The sequence below is a fragment of the Toxorhynchites rutilus genome, chromosome 2 (genome assembly GCF_029784135.1).
Source record: "Toxorhynchites rutilus septentrionalis strain SRP chromosome 2, ASM2978413v1, whole genome shotgun sequence".
Taxonomy (NCBI): Eukaryota; Metazoa; Arthropoda; class Insecta; order Diptera; family Culicidae; genus Toxorhynchites; species Toxorhynchites rutilus.
Window position 1 is genome coordinate 24,459,226 of NC_073745.1, and position 19,631 is coordinate 24,478,856.

Consider the following 19,631-nt stretch of genomic DNA (forward strand, 5'->3'; position numbering starts at 1 on the left):
ATAGCTCATTTTGGGATGTCCAGAAAGTTCGTGCCGATTTTTAGGAGAACAAAGGCATTATTTTTATAGGCACACATACATTTATTCAATTATATGTGCACAGTTTTGTTCCACAATCTTTCGCCATGTTTCATACAGCTTCAAAATTCTATCCTACCAAATCATGTTCGCTTTCTCGTCGAAAACTGTTCAAGGTATTTTTATGCTGTCCATAGAATCAAAGTTCTTGCCTTTGAATAAATTTTGTAGAGACCTGAACCTGTGATAATCTGAGGGTGTAATGACCGGTTAGTTTGAGAGCTGGTGATATAGAATCTTTTACCATGACTCCAAAATAATTTATTGTGTAATTTATCGAGACATGCAGTTTGGCGTTGGCCTGATGAAAAGGAGACGTCTATCACGTAGACGATTTGCTTCAAAACGGCATTTTCTGGTTACATTTGTAAAGCGAGCCGCAGATTGAAATGCAATCCATTGAAGGCATTTCATTCAAATTGTGTGAAACCCACATATCGTCTCGAAATACATAACCAATCTTCAGCAGATGCTGTAGCATACTAGATATGGTCATCAACGGTGGATTTAGATGTCTGTATTGAATTTGCTAATTCATTTGTCGTATGCTGAGGATTACTCTTGATCAACATCTCGATTTATGTATCATCAACGGCGGCACGAATTTGCTGCGAAAACATAAGGGAACCTTTATCTTTTTTCAGTTCTACATATTCTATCCAATATTTCCGTACCTAGTCTATTAATAATCTTTTTTTATTATTTTTATTACTTTGTTTTATATCTGAGCAAACTTCCACTTGTCCTTTTTTAGGCATTTCCACAACTATGCATTATTAATATTGTGGTTCGTGATACTATGACTACGACAATAAATGTCATACATTTTTTACGGTTTTTGAATAATTTACAATTATATACTTTACAAAAAAAATCTACTAAGAATCATAACTATGTAATCCTTGACAGAAGATTCTGGAGGGAGAGAGAGAGAGAGAAAAAGATCTCACAAAATTATCCTCAATGTTCATTCATTCAATTGGCGCGGACGGTTTCATTTCCTGTAATTGTGAAAATATAATGGATTTTCAGGTGGAATAAACGCACTACGTGTTTTAAGCATTCAAATAAATATTAATACGTAATAATAAATAATAAACGAAAGAAAGAGCAATCACTATACAAGGGAGAACCGGAGAGCTAAGTTCTCATTTCCAACCAGTAAAACTTTGGCAGCATACATAATAAGAATCCTTTTTATCGTGATAAAATAAAAACTAAAAAATCAGGAAAAATCAGAGTACCTTAGAAAAATCAGGCAAAATCGAGTGTTTGTCAGGATGTCAGGATACGAGCCAAAAATTCTGGGAAATCCTGAAAAATGAGGAAGGTTGGCTATAAAAATCTCTGATGATGACGGTTCATTCTGTGATGGAAATCGAACGGATATTTGGGGATGGGATTTATGACATACATGAGAATGGAGTGCTATACACAATGATCACTGATAAAAATTAAAGAAACAACAAAACCATTAATTTTCTTAATTCAATGTACCTATGTAAAAAATGTAAAATTTGAAATGTAATAAAAATATTCGAACGAATCGCGCTTCTGCATTCTGTGTTCCATTCAATTCAATTCCAATCGAGTTGAGCAAATATTAATAAAAGTATTTAGAGTACTCAGAAGCAGTGTCTTAGAATATCAACACATATTCACGAGTAACGAATATGATTTTATTTCAGTGTAAAGGACTATTTTCAGCTTGAAACTCAATGCCCTCATCATATTGATGACAATAACAAACGAGTTCATTTTGTTCATATCGCTGATACATGAACAAATTTTGCTCTAATGAATGAATGCGGCATTGAGTGAGGTTCATAACTTCGCTGTTATTTATACTTCGAATACCGAAAGCAACAAATTGATATCTATCACATTCGAAACGATATTCGTTCTAGCATTGATTTTGAATCAAAATTCAAAAATAAAAAAAAAACATGCTGAACCATTTAGAGAACAAAAACGCCAGAGTTCGATGAAACGAACTTTGCAAGAATCTTGCATGATTTTGTTTGGCGAGACGGTAACACCGGCATAAATAAAAACCAACCGCAGACGGCTGCCTCAGGTTAAAAGTAAACAACTGATATTCATCTGGCTAAAATGAAATTCAATTATGGCCTCTTGGATAATTAAGATAAAAATGACACTGGGTGGAAAAATAAACTTTAAAACATATTGAAGAACAAAAGTTCATTTGAACATATTCACTGGTTTTCTGGATCTGCCATTCTGACTTTCGTTTGGAATATATAGGTTTTCGATGCAACCTAGCCCGAAAATCTATGCATTTAAACTTAGCGATGATGACACTGCTTAGAAGACATATTTACGACCCTGCCTTAACTATTTTTATATAAATAATTTTGCATTTCCATCAAAACATTATACGTAATATAAAATCATTATCAGATACAGTTTCGTTGAAGATTTTTTCCCACTCGCAAAGAATTCGTTACCGTTACCTTCACCGTTACCTCATAGAACAAATATTTGATACGGGAGAGCTAAGTTTCTTTTTATGATTTTTATTTTGAAAGTGTGGCAAGGTTACTATATTTGCACAACTCGTCGGACAAAGTCACCCCGTAAAACGTTGTAATCCTCGCGTTTGCCATTCAACCGAAAACATCCAACAAACTGTGGGATCGAATACGTGAAGTGTTGTTAGTTCATGATAATGCATTGCGCTTTGGCCCGGCAATAACTAAGACTGTATCGGCAATGTTCATGATAGCGTCTCGCAAGTGGATGTGTTTTTCCTAACGCCACCCATTTTTATTATGCCGTACGAATCGCAGTCGTTCCTGGCCGTGTCAAATTATCATACGATACACATAAAAATCCATCGAACTCTATCCACTCTTTCGTTTGTTTCGTCTCCTCTAACCGCATGTTTATATTTATTTATTCAAAATGAGAAATGATGTTCATTATGAAAGAAGCACCTGTGGCGGGATCTCGTTATTAAATGTTTATACAATATCCATCTTGTCCCATTGAATTAATTGAATGATGCGGTTAATTTTTATGGCAGAAGATTGTGTAAAAAATATACATTTCAACAAATCAATTTTTTTTTTCATTTTTCGTGAAAAAATTCCTCGGAATATAATCTTTTTATGTTCGAATCGTTTTGGACGTTGCAACGCATAATTATTACTTATTGCAAAATGGATCAATATGAAAAAATGGTGAAAAAAATATTATAAATGAAATAAAATTAAGATAATGAAATATGTTCAGATCAAAAATAATGAACATATTAGAACATTTAATTTTTTTATTTACATACAAGGCGGACTCGATTATATAGTCTTTTTTTCTGTATATATATATATATATATTTTCACCATATATATACGAATCCTGTATATAATCGATAAAACATGGTTTTATTGGTTTCTTTTTTGCATGTAATTTTCGTATTTTGAATATAAAAGAGGAAAATAATTTTATCAGTTTCTCTGAGGTGGTGATAGATATTTGATGAAAAAAATCCCTCTACGCATATGTTCAAATTTCAACAATGACAGAGTTATAAAAATTTTTTTTGTTTCGGACTCTATTGCCTCCAACTGGTTCTACATTAAAAAGTACGCTACGGAAGACGATTCTGTTGCTTTCATTTGAAAGATGAGAAAATTTAGTACAGGATATAGTACTGAATCATCTAAATTAGTGCGAGGTTACCACGACATCGAACACGTTGTTTGGTCGTGTGAGGTGTATCTTGTTGCCAGATCGAATTTAGAGAACTTCCTTCGGGCTAGAGGAAGGCAGCCCAATGTGCTGGTGAGAGATGTGTTGGCTCGGTTAGACCTTGATTACATGTCCCAAATATATGTTTTCCTTAAATCTATCGATGTTCGTGTGTGATTATCCTTATATCCTTATACCCTCCATTTCTTCCTTTGTGAGTAATTGGTCCGCTTGCTATAAACAGGAGAATGAAATGTAAATTCACAACAAATGTACGAATAGATTTAAGAATTGAGTGTGTGTGATTATCAACATTGTAATAATTTCCTTATATATGTATATTATCCTTTTCCTGAGAAAAATATGTCACCCTTCTAATCTCGAGTCCAGCGCGAGTAATCGGTTTCCAACATTACTAACCATAGATTTAAGAAAATTGTTCATATATATAGTTTTAAAAATATATTTAAGATTTCGGCTCCTTTAAACTTATGTAACTGAGCCTGTAAAAATAAACGAGTTTATAAAAAAAAAAATCTAAATTAGTGAACATTTTGCAAGTGAAAAACTTAAAAGTTAATAATTTTAATGTGTTATTGTTAGTTTTATCCTAAAAAAATATATTAAACTAGATTGTTTCTAGCAATTAAATTGAAGCACTCTAATCGCTCTATAATTTATTCCTAGACACCCAACTTCTAACTTTCTTAATTTGGCTGCAATATCGATATTTACAATTCCTGGTGAAAATTCAAGCAAAATCTTCAAAAATCACGATTTTTACCCAACTGTACATGTGATAGCCACTTAAATTTCACCTTTACGTTGAAAAGTTACATTTCTTCTTGAATTAAGTCGTATTTTAAATATAAAAAAAATATTTTTTTTTACAAATTGTCGAGTCCAAAATTGTATATAATCGAATCACATATAATCGAGTCTGTATATATTTTTCGTCAAAGAAATTTCCTCCGACTGTGATCACGCGTATTCTAGAGCTTGCCACTCAGAATGCATTCAAGGCGTGTTATTTGGCATAGAAATCTCAACTAAGTACAAATAAAAATGACGCAAGTAATACTACGTTGAGACGGCGAAGTTCCTCTAGGAACGTTAGTGCCATTGAAGAAGAAGAAGATATAATCGAGTCCGACCTGTACATACTTTCATACTTTCTCCATATAGCCCCAATAATAACCAAAAACTTTGCAGAAGACACCTAATCAATTGGACCAACCGTTTCTAAGTTATTTTTTTAAGTTTTCAAGCGATATTCGCTTAGGCCCCTCCTCAAAAGTAAGGTGTTTCGGCCAACTAAAGAAAACACATCATAATCCTTTAATAACACTTTATTTAGTGAGAAAAAAAAACGGAAAACACAATCCACTTACTAAACACTAAACGTAAAACACGGCGGAATTTCTGCAAAAAAGTTAAAATTATTGAGATTTGTAAGCTATACCAATGAATAGCTTACAATTCTCATTATTACCTGTAAACAAAAAGCATTTTAATTTAATCGAAAAAGGCGATAGAAAATCCTCTTACCTTTCAGCGGATGAAACAATAACAAACAATCACTTCGAAATGACATTCGCGCTTAGTTTGACAGAAACAATATTGCCATAATATTGCAAAGCTCATTTTTTTCATAGCGAAAGTTCGAGTAGGAACTCGACCAGAAGAACAATCACTATAAATCATACTATTCAAATGACCATAGACCTATGACCTATCGTAAAAAGCGTAAAAACAGCCTTTCCATGCCAAACTGATATAGTGTTTCTCGAATTTTCGTGGAAAATGTGAGTTTGGTTCCTCATCGCAAAATATGTAAACCCTATTTTCTATTTTTTTCATTAGGGTGTCCATTTCCATTTTAAGGTTCCGGTTCAGATGATTGACATATCAAATTGAATCCAGTTAGCTGATAAAACTACACTCGCAAAAAAAAATGAAAAAAAAATTGTTTTCGTTATTATTCGTTGTATTTGTTTTTTATAGTTTTCATGGTCTGGTCATGGTTTATATTTCTTTATATTTTTTCTTGAAAACTGAAGATTTTTCATATAACATATCTGAAAATCAGAAGTGTGTTATTTTTCGTTTTTCAATTATGATTTTTCAAAGTTAACCAATGCACAATGGTCTAGGAGATGTATTTAAGTGGAAATTAGCTTTTAGAGCTCGACAGTTATTCTCTAGACAAAAACTGTCTTCGACAGAGTTGTTACATATAATAGACCGCTCTTTTTTATGTTATCAAAAATAGGGTCACTAAAATTGTCGATGAAATCATAGTTCGACAAAGTTGCAGTCACATTTATTTGAGATATCTCTGTAGAACAAAGTTTTTTTTCTATCTCCTGAAATGACCGATATAGCGCCTTTTTTATAATTACGTTAGGGTCACCATGACAAAAAACCGTTTTTTTGCTCTAACTTTTATATTTCAAATTCTACATACAAACTGTCTTCGGAAGAACTTTTAGAACTTACTAATACAAACATTTTGCGATGCAGAACTTGTGAATATCTCAACTTCACTCAAAGTTATTGATATTTTCCCCAAAAAACACACCAACACAAATTTCACTCTATATAATATGTGATTTCAAAACTATGTTATTTTTGTGTTTGAGTAAATTAAAATTGAAACCATGACTTTTTGGGTAAAAAAACATAGATAACTTTGAGTAGGATTAAGATATTGACAAGTTCTGCATCGCAAAATGTTGGTATTGATAAGCTCTAAAAGTCGTACGAAGACAGTTTGGATGTAGAATTTGAAATATAAAAGTAAAAGCAAAAAAAAAAGGTTTTTCATGGTTACCCTAATGCTTAGATAGAAAGTGCCAAAAACAACTTTGTGGGAGATACATGTTTTTAGACAAAAACTGTCTTCAATAAAGTTGTCACATATGAAAGAGCGTTCATTTTTATGTGATCAAAAATCGGGTAACCAAAATTGGCCTTGAAATAAAAAATCTAACTTTCTTACCTATATAGATAGAGATAAACATAGTTACATACATACATACATATTATAGCCCCAGTTATTTTAAACCAATTTGTATAACAAAGCTGTTCCCGCTGGGCGCCCTGCTTTCTCAAGCACTTAACGGTGTAACCGCAACTGAATCTCGTCTACTGTCAACGGCCGACGAACGGAAATCTGACAGCGGTGAAGACAGAAGAAAAATTCCATTATCCAACAAGACATAAAGACGTGTATTGAAAAGTGAATTTGATAGAAGTTTATAAATTGAAATATTTCTAGAATTATATAGTTTCTAGAGGAATTTGTCTGCGACAAGGTACGGTTGAATTTATCATCAACTTATACATTCTATTTACCCTATTTTTCGCTAAATAGAAATAGAAGGTTAGCTAGGTCCACTAAATAGATCTCACGCTGAGATCATATTTGTACACCGAAAGTGTGAGTAATAGGTATTGTAACATAACCACAATTGTATTAATATCAATACATTTGCAGTTAAAAGCTGCGCAAAACTATAAAGTTTAGTTTGTGTGCTGCTGAGAACCCGATGAAGTACGGCTTCCACTTCTTGGACCGAATTTTCCTTTCGCTCGCCATAACACATCTTTTAAACTTTCGTGGTGATGAGTGCGAAAGAAGCCGGTGCGAATCAAGGTGCGAATGAAACGATGTCGCAAACGCCGGAAAAGCAGAATACGGGAGGCTGCGTCAACTGCTCGCGCCCCGATAGCTACGACAATTTCGTCCAATGTGACCAGTGCGATGGCTGGTGGCACCTGCGCTGCGCGGGAGTGACCGCATCAATCGCGGAGAGGCCCTGGACGTGCCGTAATTGCTTACCTTCGTCTGTCCACAGCAAGGCGAAAAACCGGTCGGCTCAGATTGCTCTGAGACTGAAGAAACTGGAGGAGGAGCGCGCAATTCAACAGCGTGCGGCAGAGGCAGAGAAAAGGGCAATCGAGCAGGACAGGAAACTCATGCAGGAGAAGTTTGCTCTGATGGAGGAGCAGCTTGAAGATGAACGGGAGAAAGCAAACAACCGCAGCCAGGTGAGTCGACGATCGAGGGAACAACGAGTGACGGAATGGGTGCAGCAGCAGTCATCGAATGAAGGAGCTGTAGGAGGAGTAACGGAGAAGCAAGATGCAGAAGCCGGACGCAATCCTTCCGTCGCGGAGCATCAGGCAGAGCCCAACCCAGTGAAGGAACCACCCATGCAGCGTGGAGAAATACTGGTAGATCCGTCGAAACAAATCCGGAATCAGCAGCGGAATACAGGCGCGATTCCTAAAACGGTTCCGAATTGTCAAATCATCCCGACGCCATCTGTAGGTAATCCTATCCCCTCTGAACCCCCCACACTGCCACCAGGTAAGCCACCAAAAATTATCCTTCCGAAAGAGAGAAAAATAAATGAAAATAAAATTCAAATAAACGATTATTATAAAGATATGCTAGAGAAATTGGGATCTATTAGCCCGGTACTCCTAAATATGAGTCGGGCTGAACCTGTTGGGGCTAAGCCTGTTTCTCAAGGCCCACCCCCCCTCTACGTTTCCTCTCTCCACACCTCCAGAGAGGAACGGAGATCAATTTGCTCCTGAAGCCAATACAGGTCCAAATAATAACGATTTACATTCAAATGTACGTTCTATTCCGGCACAAAGAGTGCCTGAAACTGGTCCTTCCCCCTCGCAGTTGGCCGCTCGACAAATTATGCCCCGCGACCTTCCCCCTTTCGGCGGTAACCCCGCGGACTGGCCTATATTTATTAGTTCGTTTGTCAATACAACCGCTGCGTGTGGATATTCCAGTGTTGAAAACTTAACCCGACTACAACGATGCCTGAAAGGTGCAGCGTATGAAGCAGTAAGAAGCCGTCTCCTTCTCCCAGAATCAGTGCCGCAGGTCATCAACACTCTTCAGCTTCTCTATGGACGTCCGGAACTCCTGATCAATGTGCTGTTGGATAAGGTGAGATCGACTCCAGCACCTAAGGCGGAACGTCTAGAAACGCTCATCGAGTTTGGAATGGCAGTACAGAGCTTATGTGACTATTTGGGGGTAGCAGGTCAACAGTCCCACCTGATGAACCCGTGTTTGCTGATGGAGCTGGTGGAAAAGTTACCCGCACATGTGAAAATGGAGTGGGCGAGTTTCATGCAGCGGTTTCCTGAGGTGAACCTTAAGACTTTCGGAACCTTCATGGACGGCATTGTGGTATCGGCCAGCAAGGTAACCCGATATACTGGAGGATACGGAAAAGGAGCCAGCGTGGACAAGTCAACAACGAAGAACAGAGGGTCGATTAACACGCATGTTAGCCAACCGGAAGTACCGAAGAAAGAGGATAAGCCATGTGGTGTTTGCGGCGAGGGCATCGGGTACGGGACTGCGACAACTTTAAAGCGCTCTCTGTCGACGACCGGTGGAAGACAGCGCAGGACAACGAACTTTGTCGCAGCTGCTTAAATGCGCACGGCAGAAGGAGTTGTCGAAGTGCAACCCAGTGTGGAATCAACGGATGTCCTTTGCGCCACCACCCACTACTGCATTCCAACCGTAGTAATCGACCGTCCAGTGGATCAACAGCGCCCAAGGTAGCGTACAATATCGAAACTGCGGGAAATCATGCACATCGTATGCAGGATCAATCGCTGCTTTTTCGTATAATTCCAGTGACGCTCTATGGACCGAAGAGAACAGTGAAAACCTTTGCATTGCTGGACGACGGCTCGTCCTTAACACTAGTAGAAGAGGAGCTTACAAACAAGATCGGTATCGACGGGATACCGGCACCATTGTGTCTAAACTGGACGGGGAATGTGTCCAGAATCGAAGCTGAATCGAAGCAGTTGCAGTTAGAGGTGTCCAGCGCTAACGGTGGAAAGCACCACCAACTGAAGAATGTGCGTACCGTGAAAAAACTAGCTCTGCCTGGTCAGACGTTGCGAATCAACGAGTTCGTGGACAGGTATAAGCATCTTCGCGGCCTCCCACTTTCCGGATACGAGAACGCAGTACCTCAGCTGCTGATAGGAGTCAACAACTTACGGTTTACATTACCGTTGAAGGTGAAAGAAGGTGATTCCAACGAACCAGTTGCCATGAAAACCCGTCTGGGCTGGTGTGTATACGGGGGGATCGATACTTCGTTGACCAATGCCGTCAATTTCCACGCTTGTGATTGTGACTCGGATCGTGCACTGCACGAACTGGTGAAGGATTATTTCACTCTAGAGGACGTCAGTTCCAGACCGAAGAATGAATTGCTGTCAGCCGATGACAGGAGGGCTCAGCATATTCTGGAGAAGACCACGGGTGGGCAATCAATTTGAGACAGGGCTGTTATGGAGGTACGACGAAGTTGAATTTCCGGACAGCTACGGAATGGCTTTACGAAGACTGGAGTGTCTAGAACGTCGGATGGTGAGGAATCCATTATTAAAAGAGAAAATTCACCGTCAAATTGAAGAGTACCAGCAGAAAGGTTACACGCATCGAGCTAACGAGGAGGAGGTAAAAGCAGTCGATCCTAGAAGAGTCTGGTACCTACCGCTGGGAGCGGTAGTGAATCCAAAGAAGCCGGAAAAGGTCCGGCTCATCTGGGATGCCGCAGCTGTAATGGATGGAATCTCCTTCAACGCAATGCTTCTCAAAGGCCCGGATCAGCTCACATCATTGCCAGCTGTATTGTCGCGGTTTCGCCAGTTTGCGGTGGCATTCGCCCCGATATTCAAGAGATGTTCCATCAGTTGCGGATCCGTGGAATAGATCGACACTCGCTGCGTTTCTTGTTTCGTGAAGATCCAACCGTTACACCAGATGTCTATGTTATGGACGTGGCTACATTCGGGGCTACCTGCTCCCCAGCATCGGCGCAGTATGTCAAGAACAGGAATGCCGCAGACTTTGCCGACAAGTATCCAAGAGCTGTCGAAGGGATAATAGAAAACCACTACGTTGACGACTACCTCGATAGCTTTGGTACAGTAGCGGAAGCAGTGCAGATATCGGAGCAAGTGAGGGCGATCCATAGCAAAGGAGGCTTCCTGCTACGAAACTGGCAGTCAAACAGTGCTACCGTGAAGCAGCAATTGGGTGAAATCACAGACTCCTCTAACAAACACTTGTTTCATGATAAAACTACAGAAAACGGACGCGTACTGGGCATGCTGTGGTTGACGGACGAAGATGCATTAAGCTTTAGCGCACAGCTGAAGGAAGAAGTGCAGCAAATCGTGGAAAAATGAATCCCGTCCTACGAAGAGACAAGTTCTGCGGGTTCTCATGAGTTTTTTTCGATCCGCTGGGCTTGTTGAGCGCTCTCATGGTCCATGGCAAGATTTTGCTGCAAGACATATGGCGCGCTGGAACTCAATAGGATGAGCAGATCAGCGAAGATCACGAGGAGCGATTGCGGAGCTGGACTGCCGTGTTACAGCGAATTTCGACCGTAAAAATTCCCCGAACGCTACCATGCAGTGCTACCGTCAGCTGCAGTTACACGTCTTCGTGGATGCGAGCGAGGCTGCGTATGCAGCTGTTGCGTATTTTCGGATCGTCGACACAAATGGTACGTCAAAATGCGCTCTGGTGACAGCAAAAACCAAGGTTGCGCCCCTGAAACACCTGTCCATTCCACGGATGGAGCTACAGGCTGCTGTACTTGGACCTCGATTGATGCGTTTTATTCTGGAGTCCCATACCGTAACTATAACTGAACGGTACATGTGGTCGGATTCTACAACAGTTCTGGCGTGGCTTAGAGCGGATCCCCGCAAATATAAGCAGTATGTAGCCTGCAGAATCGGGGAAATATTGGAACAGACGGACGTGAACGAGTGGTGGTGGGTACCTTCGAAGAATAACCCAGCGGATTACGCCACGAAATGGGGAAGCGGTCCATCTGTGGACGTTAAGGGTGCTTGGTTCCAGGGACCATCTTTTTTGTATCTACCGATGGAAGGGTGGCCGAAGCAGAAAGTACCATTACCAATGGTGGAAGAAGAGTTCCGTCCATGCAAAGTTCATGTGGAAGCGGCTGTACCAACGGCGGTGATTGATTGCGAGCGCTTCTCTAAGTGGGAACGTCTACTGAGAGCAACGGCCTACGTGCATCGCTACGTGGGGAACCTGAAACGAAGCATCTATGGTGAGGCGAAGAATACAGGTTTCCTCAATCAAGAGGAGCTGCAGCAAGCAGAAGTGACGCTGATTGCGATGGCGCAACGACAGGAGTTCTCAGATGAACTTGCGGTGCTCTCACGTGATCGTGACCGACCCAGAACCGATCGAGTGGGTTTGAGCAAAGCCAGCTCGTTGTATCAACTGACGCCATTCGTCGATGAGACCGGTATTATGCGAGTGGAGGGACGGATAGGAGCAGCCGCAAATGTATGCATCGAGACGAAGTACCCTGCAATTCTTCCCAAGCAACACCGACTGACAGAGCTTATAGTAGAAGCGTATCACCGAAAATTCCAGCACGCCAATTCAGAGACCGTGGTGAACGAGATACGGCAGCGATACTATGTGTCTCACCCAGAGTTGCAAAATCTCACACTCACTTTACTGACAGCGCAAGATATTGAGACAACATCAAAATCAACCACCAATTCCCCTGCAGTTCATGACAAATGAACCAAACTTAATTCCATGCAACCGACACTCCGTCACCTGGAACATTTGGTTTTTGCATTATTCCCCACACTCATTCGTTCCACTGTCTCACTGAGAATTTCCGCCCGAAATTTACATACGCATCTTCGATCAGCTGACAGTGGAAGGGAACAAAATTCCATACAAGGAAATATCATCTCACTGACACCGCGTCAGACGTTTAAACGCGTGTTCGTGTGTGTTTTCCTCAGCCGGGTGCTATGATTGATGCTAAGATCGTTAGCAAAATCTCAAGCAGAACTGTCAGTGGGATACCCAATTCATATGAAAACAAAGGGAAAATGTCAGTGGGATACTCCTGTCAGTTCAATGGGGGTTCTCTAAAGACGTCACCCGGCTGGTTTTCCTAGTATGTTTCTAGGCCCGGTCCCATTTTTGTGCCGCTTTTTGCACACACATCGATGGGCAACGGCACATTTGAGTGCTAAGTTTATGGGTGTATGACCAACGAAAATTTCACCAGGACGCAATGAAAGGTGATATTTTCGGCTTGAGCATTCACTGACATCGAGAATGAACTGATATTTCTGTTGATGGAACGAAAACTATATCAAAACAAACGAGAAGGTGAGCCGGCGGTCATAGGCACAGCGGCACCGCGATAGAAAGAAGTGAAGAATGTCGGTGGAGATATTTTGCACTGATAAAAATTGCTTTTCGATTTCAACATGTTCTTTCGAAATTTTGCATCCTTGGTCTCACCTACGAGTAGTCGTCCGCAAGATTGGGAGCGGATGTAACATGTGCAAGCAGCTTCGAACGACTCCTCATGTTCCACGCATGGCATCCCTTCCTCCAGCCCGCCTAGCTTCGTTTACGAGGCCCTTTACCTACGTTGGCCTGGACTTCTTTGGACCCTTAGTTGTGAAGGTGGGGCGTAGCAATGTGAAACGGTGGGTTGCGCTCTTCACTTGCCTTACAATCCGTGCGGTGCATTGTGAAGTAGTTTACAGTTTATCAACCGACGCCTGCCTGAAGAGTATTCGCCGTTTTGTGTGTCGCCGAGGAGCCCCGGCCGAAATTCATTCTGATAACGGCACAAATTTCTGTGGCGCGGAGCGGGTGCTGGTGAGGCAGATTCAGCATAGACTTGCTGCGACGGTGACCAGCACGACAACCAAATGGCTATTCATTCCACCCACAGCCTCCCATATGGGCGGCGCGTGGGAGCGCATGGTGCGCTCGGTGAAGTAGGCGATGTTGGGCGCATATAACAGCAATCGGAAGCTGGACGACGAATCGCTGAACACGTTGGTTATCGAAGCGGAGGCCATTGTTAATAGCCGTCCCCTCACCTATTTGCCATTGGACGCGGAGGAAAGCGAGGCTTTATCTCCGAACCACTTCCTGTTAGGAAGCTCGAACGGAGTTCAGCAACCTGTGGCGGAACCGACGGATAGTTCAGAAGCGTTGAAGAATTCCTGGAGCATGATACAGCATCAACTAGATTGCTTCTGGAGACGATGGATCCGGGAGATGCTGCCAACGCTGACCAAGAGGACAAAATGGTTCGGGGAAGAGAGGATGATTAGTAACGGAGACCTGGTGTTCATAATAGACGACGGTAAGCGGAATGACTGGACCAGGGGAAGAGTGATGGAGGTTATACCGGGGGCCGACGGCCGGATCAGGCAAGCAATAGTAAGAACTGCGAGGGGGCTACTCTGTAGACCTGTTTCTAAGCTAGCTATCTTGGATATTGGTGGTAAAACTGGGACTGGTGGCCATTGTTACGGGGGGGGGGAGGATGTTCCCGCTGGGCGCCCTGCTTTCTCAAGCACTTAACGGTGTAACCGCAACTGAATCTCGTCTACTGTCAACGGCCGACGAACGAAAATCTGACAGCGGTGAAGACAGAAGAAAAATTCCATTATCCAACAAGACATAAAGACGTGTATTGAAAAGTGAATTTGATAGAAGTTTATAAATTGAAATATTTCTAGAATTATATAGTTTCTAGAGGAATTTGTCTGCGACAAGGTACGGTTGAATTTATCATCAACTTATACATTCTATTTACCCTATTTTTCGCTAAATACAAATAGAAGGTTAGCTAGGTCCACTAAATAGATCTCACGCGGAGATCATATTTGTACACCGAAAGTGTGAGTAATAGGTATTGTAACATAACCACAATTGTATTAATATCAATACATTTGCAGTTAAAAGCTGCGCAAAACTATAAAGTTTAGTTTGTGTGCTGCTGAGAACCCGATGAAGTACGGCTTCCACTTCTTGGACCGAATTTTCCTTTCGCTCGCCGTAACAAAAGCTGTTTCTATATTTTAATATAATCGATTTAGCGCTTTTTTCTAAGTTGCATTAGGGTGACCATGAAAAAACGGCTTTCTGTTTTGCTTTAACTTTTATATTTCAAATTCTACATCGAAACTGTCTTCGTACGACTTTTAGAGCTTATCAATACCAACATTTTGCGATACAGAAATCGTCATTATCTTAATCCTACTTAAAGTTATTGATGTTTCTCTACACAAAAACTTATGATTTCAATTTAAATTTACTCAAACACAAAAAACAACATAGTGTTGAAAATCACACATCATGTAGAGTGAAATATGCTCTTTCAAATGCCGTCAATAAACTTTGTTTATGTTTGCCCCAAAAATAATGACAAACAATTGAGGAGAGCGTATTTTTTGGGAAGAAATATCAATAACTTTGAGTGAAGTTGAGATATTGACAAGTTCTGCATCGCAAAACATTTGTATTAGTAAGTTCTAAAAGCCTTCCGAAGACAGTTTGTATGTAGAATTTGAAATATAAGAGTTAGAGCAAAAAAAAAATTTTTTTTCGATAGTGACCCTAACGTAACTGAGAAAAAAGACGCTATATCGGTTACTCTAAGAGATAGAAAAAAACTTTGTTCTACAAAGATGTCTCAAATAACTGGGACAACAACATTGTCGAACTATGTTTACCTCTATCTATAAAAATAAGAAAGTTAGATTTTTTATTTCATCGACAATTTTGGTCACCCTATTTTTGATCACATAAAAATGAGCACTCTATCATAAGTAACAACTTTGTCGCAGACAGGTTTTGTCTAGAGTATAACTGTCGAGCTCTAAATGCTAATTTCCACTTAAATACATCTCCTGGACCATTGTGCAATGGCCTAAAAAATCATTTTTCCTCTTTTTTTTTCCTAAAATGGAGTTATAATTTTTTGAAAAAGTCACTTTTGGAAAAAACGAGGAAAAATAACAATTTTCAGACCACCCTAAAATAGAAATGATCACCCTAATGGAAAAATAAAAAATACGGGTCTAATATTTTGCGAAAAGAATCAAATCTACCAATTTTCATGGAAATCTAGGAACCACTATATCAGTTTGGCATGGAATGGCCGTAAATAGAGTCGATAACGAGTAGAGAGCTCAGTTTCAAATAAACCTTGGCTTCATTATCATTATCATTAACATTATCAGAAGTGAAACTATCTGCGGTATTCATCGAGTCCTCTAAACATTCGACTCTGCTTAAAGGCAGGAGTCAAAATGGAAAACCAATTCTGCAAGTTGTTTAAAGCCAAATAAGTTTGTGCCAAATAAAAAAATACAAAAAAGAATGTGAAAAAAAAATTGTTTCAAATAAACCTTCGAATGGTATATTTCAACATTGAATTATATTGGCTACATTATCATTATCATTAACATTATCAGAAGTGAAACTATCTGCGGTATTCATCGAGTCCTCTAAACATGCGACTCTGCTTAAAGGCAGGAGTCAAAATGGAAAATCAATTCTACAAGTTGTTTAAAGCCAAATAAGTTTGAACCAAATTAAAAAATACCAAAAAGAATGTGAAAAAAAATCGTCATATGCGGTGGAGCCAGCCCAGGAAAATTTAATATGAAATTATTTTATATTCTATGATAATTGGTTACAGGAATGTGATGATACTCACTATAAAACGCTTATATAGAACGCTAAGATCTCTAGAATCAGTCTTCCAATTGAATAATTTTTTTAACAAATATTACTTTCAAAAACAGTTGAATTAAGCATATGATCAATTAACTTTCATAGTTGGAATTTTCAACCAGAATGTAATTTTTGTGAACACCCCTATACCAACCAATAAGTCTAAAGCAACAATTGTGTCTAACCCAAATACACCATCTCCAAGTTGTTTTCGGGTTATTGTTTTGTTGAATAAGGAACAATGTATGTTTGGATTGTGAGAAGTAAAGCCCCGACCAGATTTAGTTGATTAGTTAATATAACGTTGTTTAGTTGTTAATCCGTTTATGTACTTTGTTAATATACTTTTCGTTAGACTATAACGATTCTATATCAGTATATAATTAATGTTTGTGGACGAAGTTGTGAAACTTAATGCTGAAGTGTTTGCTTAGGTAAATATTTGAACATTTATTTCATAGTTTTCACGACAGATGATGGCCGCGATTAGCTCGGGAATGTTCTAATAATTGGAATGACCGGGATTGGTGGGAGGAAAGTGATAGAAAATAAATCAATGGTATCTTACTGTAAATTAAAGATGAAAAACTAATGTTCACGTAAATTGTTTCCGTAACTCGGACCATTATTTGTACGCTGTGTGGAAACTTCACTTATATCTCGGTTATTGAGAAACTTTATGTAATAATAAATAATAATGGAAAAAAAACAAAATAAAATGCGTAATACAGATAAAACTCTACATAAACAATAAAAAGTAACAGAGCATCGATAAAACACACAGCCCGATGCCAAGTCACATTATTGAAAACACTTACTTCATTATATATAAAGTTAATTTTCAATCTTCAGTTCAAGTATTTTAAAAAAAGAGGAATAGTCAAACAGTCGCTTCGTGTATAGACTATTGATGAAAATTTGAAGTTCTACAAATACTCTAAAAGATCTACAGTATAATATCGAAGCACAGAGACATAATGGAATTATTCTTTTTCGAGTTGGAATTTGACGATATTTTTCTTGAAATAAATCTAATATAACTAATATAACATTTTATGTTATATATCCTTCATAGTAAAACTACTTTTTAACAAAAACTCTGTTCGGCATAGTGAACAATCACCGAGAATTTTTTTACACATTTTGTGCAAACAACCGTAACTATTTTTATTGTTATTTTAAATAAATGCTTCAATTGTTGGTCCATAATTCCATGATTACACTTCACTGTATTCACTGTTTAATTCATTTATTCCCCCACAGTTAAATACCGTATATTATCTCCGAAATACGCAAATTTCTTGAACATATCCATGAAAGTCGAACAAAATTTGATCAAAAAACCGTCGATGGTTGAAGTCCAAATGGTCCCAACAATTTTATCACGTAAAAACCCAACCAAAACTCCCCTAGCAGTAAGACGCGAGCGAATGCGTAAAAGGAAAAAGCTGCACAACATCCTCCAAAGATTGGCGAGACTACAAGGGTGGACGACAGATGCGACTGATACTACACAAGACAACATCCGACCGGAATCAGTTGCATTGGATTTGCGATCACGTAAGAGCTATTTCGATGAAGAGACGATCCGTTGTCCTTCTATTGTGGTCGAACCGAACCGGACTGACTTCAATGAGCCTCAACGCCAGTTTGAAGAACTGAGGCCGAGCCTTAAACCTGATAGCGAATGTAAGCCAGTACGTATTATCGAAATGGGGGCAGTCTCATCGGAATGTCGGAAAGGTATGGTCTTCATCTTCAACTGATTTAGATTACATTTTTTAAAACCCTGCAGATAGAATCAAGTCTCAATCTTCCGTTTCGGCTACCGCCATCGAAGGATCAACCGATTTCAACCAAACTCATCGCGTAAAGGCCGGACGGTTGTCGAACATTGCACCGTTGCTGAACATCCATCCTGAGACGGAATTGGTCCTATCGATAGGATACCAGTCAAATATGGCACGCAAATGTGCAGGAGCCGAGAATCGTACCCCCCAACAGCAAGCGGAGCGTGATAGGAATACAGCAGTTGCTCGCATATATCGCGCCAAGCGTAACGCCATCGAGGAAATGACGCTACGTGAAGTGGAAAGCTCCCAGGAAGCTTTCTCGGAGAAATTGAACAAATTGGCGAGACACATTGCATGTTTGAACATGATGCTAGCGAGGGCTGATGTGCCCACAGGGGATACCTCGAGTGGGTGGAATCGGATGAACGGAAGTGCTAGTAGTTTAGATGATATTACTGACAGATTGCACATTCCGGAAAGGACGAAGGGATGGATAGACCAAAATATCAAAACTGAGCCAGAAATGGAGATCGGGCAGGATATTCTTAAACAAGAAACATAAATGTTGTATTTGCCATAAAGCTCATTGTCCTACTTCAAAAATGTCGGTGGAGCCCTTGACACAACACCTTAAATTTTTCATTAGTTCTGAAATCGTCATTTTAAGACGGAAACTTTTTGCATTTGCTCAGGGTTTTATTTTCACGAGAATAAATATTTTGCACGACGTCCCGTTCGAAAATTCAAAGGTCACTTTTTCCCATACATACTTTAGCACTCTAATGCTCATTTTTCATATTTGAATTTTAAGATAAATTCTTGTGAAAAAATGCTACAACCGGTAACCTTGACCTGTTGATAGTTCTAGTGTTAAATATGTTCGTATATGGTTTTTGATATTTATGATTTCTTTTCAGAAAATTTCGAGAGTTGCGCGATACGAAAGTATCTAACAAATTAAAAAAAATATATTTCTATTTTTGATTTTATTTTCTAATACTTTTTTATTTTCTGAAATCTATAATTGTATTGTATTCATGTGTTTGTAAAAGGTTCCCCCAATACTAATCACCAGCGCTATGGAAAATATTGTATAGGGCACTAAAATTAAATATTTGTTTTCTGAATCGTTATATGGTTCACTTTGAAAGCTATGATGAAAAACGTTGTTTTTCTTTTTTTCCCACTCTCAATGGGCTTGGAAATGAAAACTTGAGAAAATACTCAAAGTGCATACACTATAGTGTATCGTGACAAATTATAAATGGATTTCCGTCTGCCTGTCTGTCTGATTCTTATGGACTCGGAAACTACTGAACCGATCGACATGATAATTTGTATGTAAGGGTTTTTGGGGTCGGAGGAGGTTCTTATGATAGTTCGAGACCTCTCCTCCCTCTCTAATGGGGGGCTGCCAT

General features: G+C 39.4%; 3 protein-coding genes across 4 annotated transcripts in view; 2 read left to right on the forward strand and 1 right to left on the reverse strand.

Annotated features, from left to right (window-relative positions):
• The window catches only part of LOC129764786 (uncharacterized), a 1,146,248-nt gene that overhangs the window by 966,932 nt on the left and 159,685 nt on the right, over positions 1 to 19,631 (reverse strand). The window lies entirely within an intron of this gene.
• On the forward strand, positions 11,273 to 13,669 carry LOC129765604 (uncharacterized). Its single transcript, XM_055766016.1, has 2 exons — positions 11,273 to 12,149; positions 13,188 to 13,669. Exons 1-2 carry the CDS (start codon positions 11,273 to 11,275, stop codon positions 13,667 to 13,669), a joined length of 1,359 nt encoding a protein of 452 aa, XP_055621991.1.
• Positions 16,634 to 18,961, forward strand: LOC129764792 (uncharacterized). Its single transcript, XM_055764282.1, has 3 exons — positions 16,634 to 16,854; positions 17,684 to 18,163; positions 18,216 to 18,961. The coding sequence occupies exons 2-3, from the start codon at positions 17,734 to 17,736 to the stop codon at positions 18,773 to 18,775; spliced, it is 990 nt and encodes a 329-aa protein (XP_055620257.1). The 5' UTR covers positions 16,634 to 16,854; positions 17,684 to 17,733; the 3' UTR covers positions 18,776 to 18,961.

Excerpts from the sequence above, each read along its gene's own strand:
- LOC129765604 (XM_055766016.1), top strand. The coding sequence starts at position 11,273 with ATGCAGTGCTACCGTCAGCTGCAGTTACACGTCTTCGTGGATGCGAGC. Across the intron at positions 12,150-13,187 it reads GCCATTCGTCGATGAGACCG|TCGTCCGCAAGATTGGGAGC; the intron begins GTATTATGCGAG and ends ACCTACGAGTAG.
- LOC129764792 (XM_055764282.1), top strand. The coding sequence starts at position 17,734 with ATGAAAGTCGAACAAAATTTGATCAAAAAACCGTCGATGGTTGAAGTC. Across the intron at positions 18,164-18,215 it reads CTCATCGGAATGTCGGAAAG|ATAGAATCAAGTCTCAATCT; the intron begins GTATGGTCTTCA and ends AAAACCCTGCAG.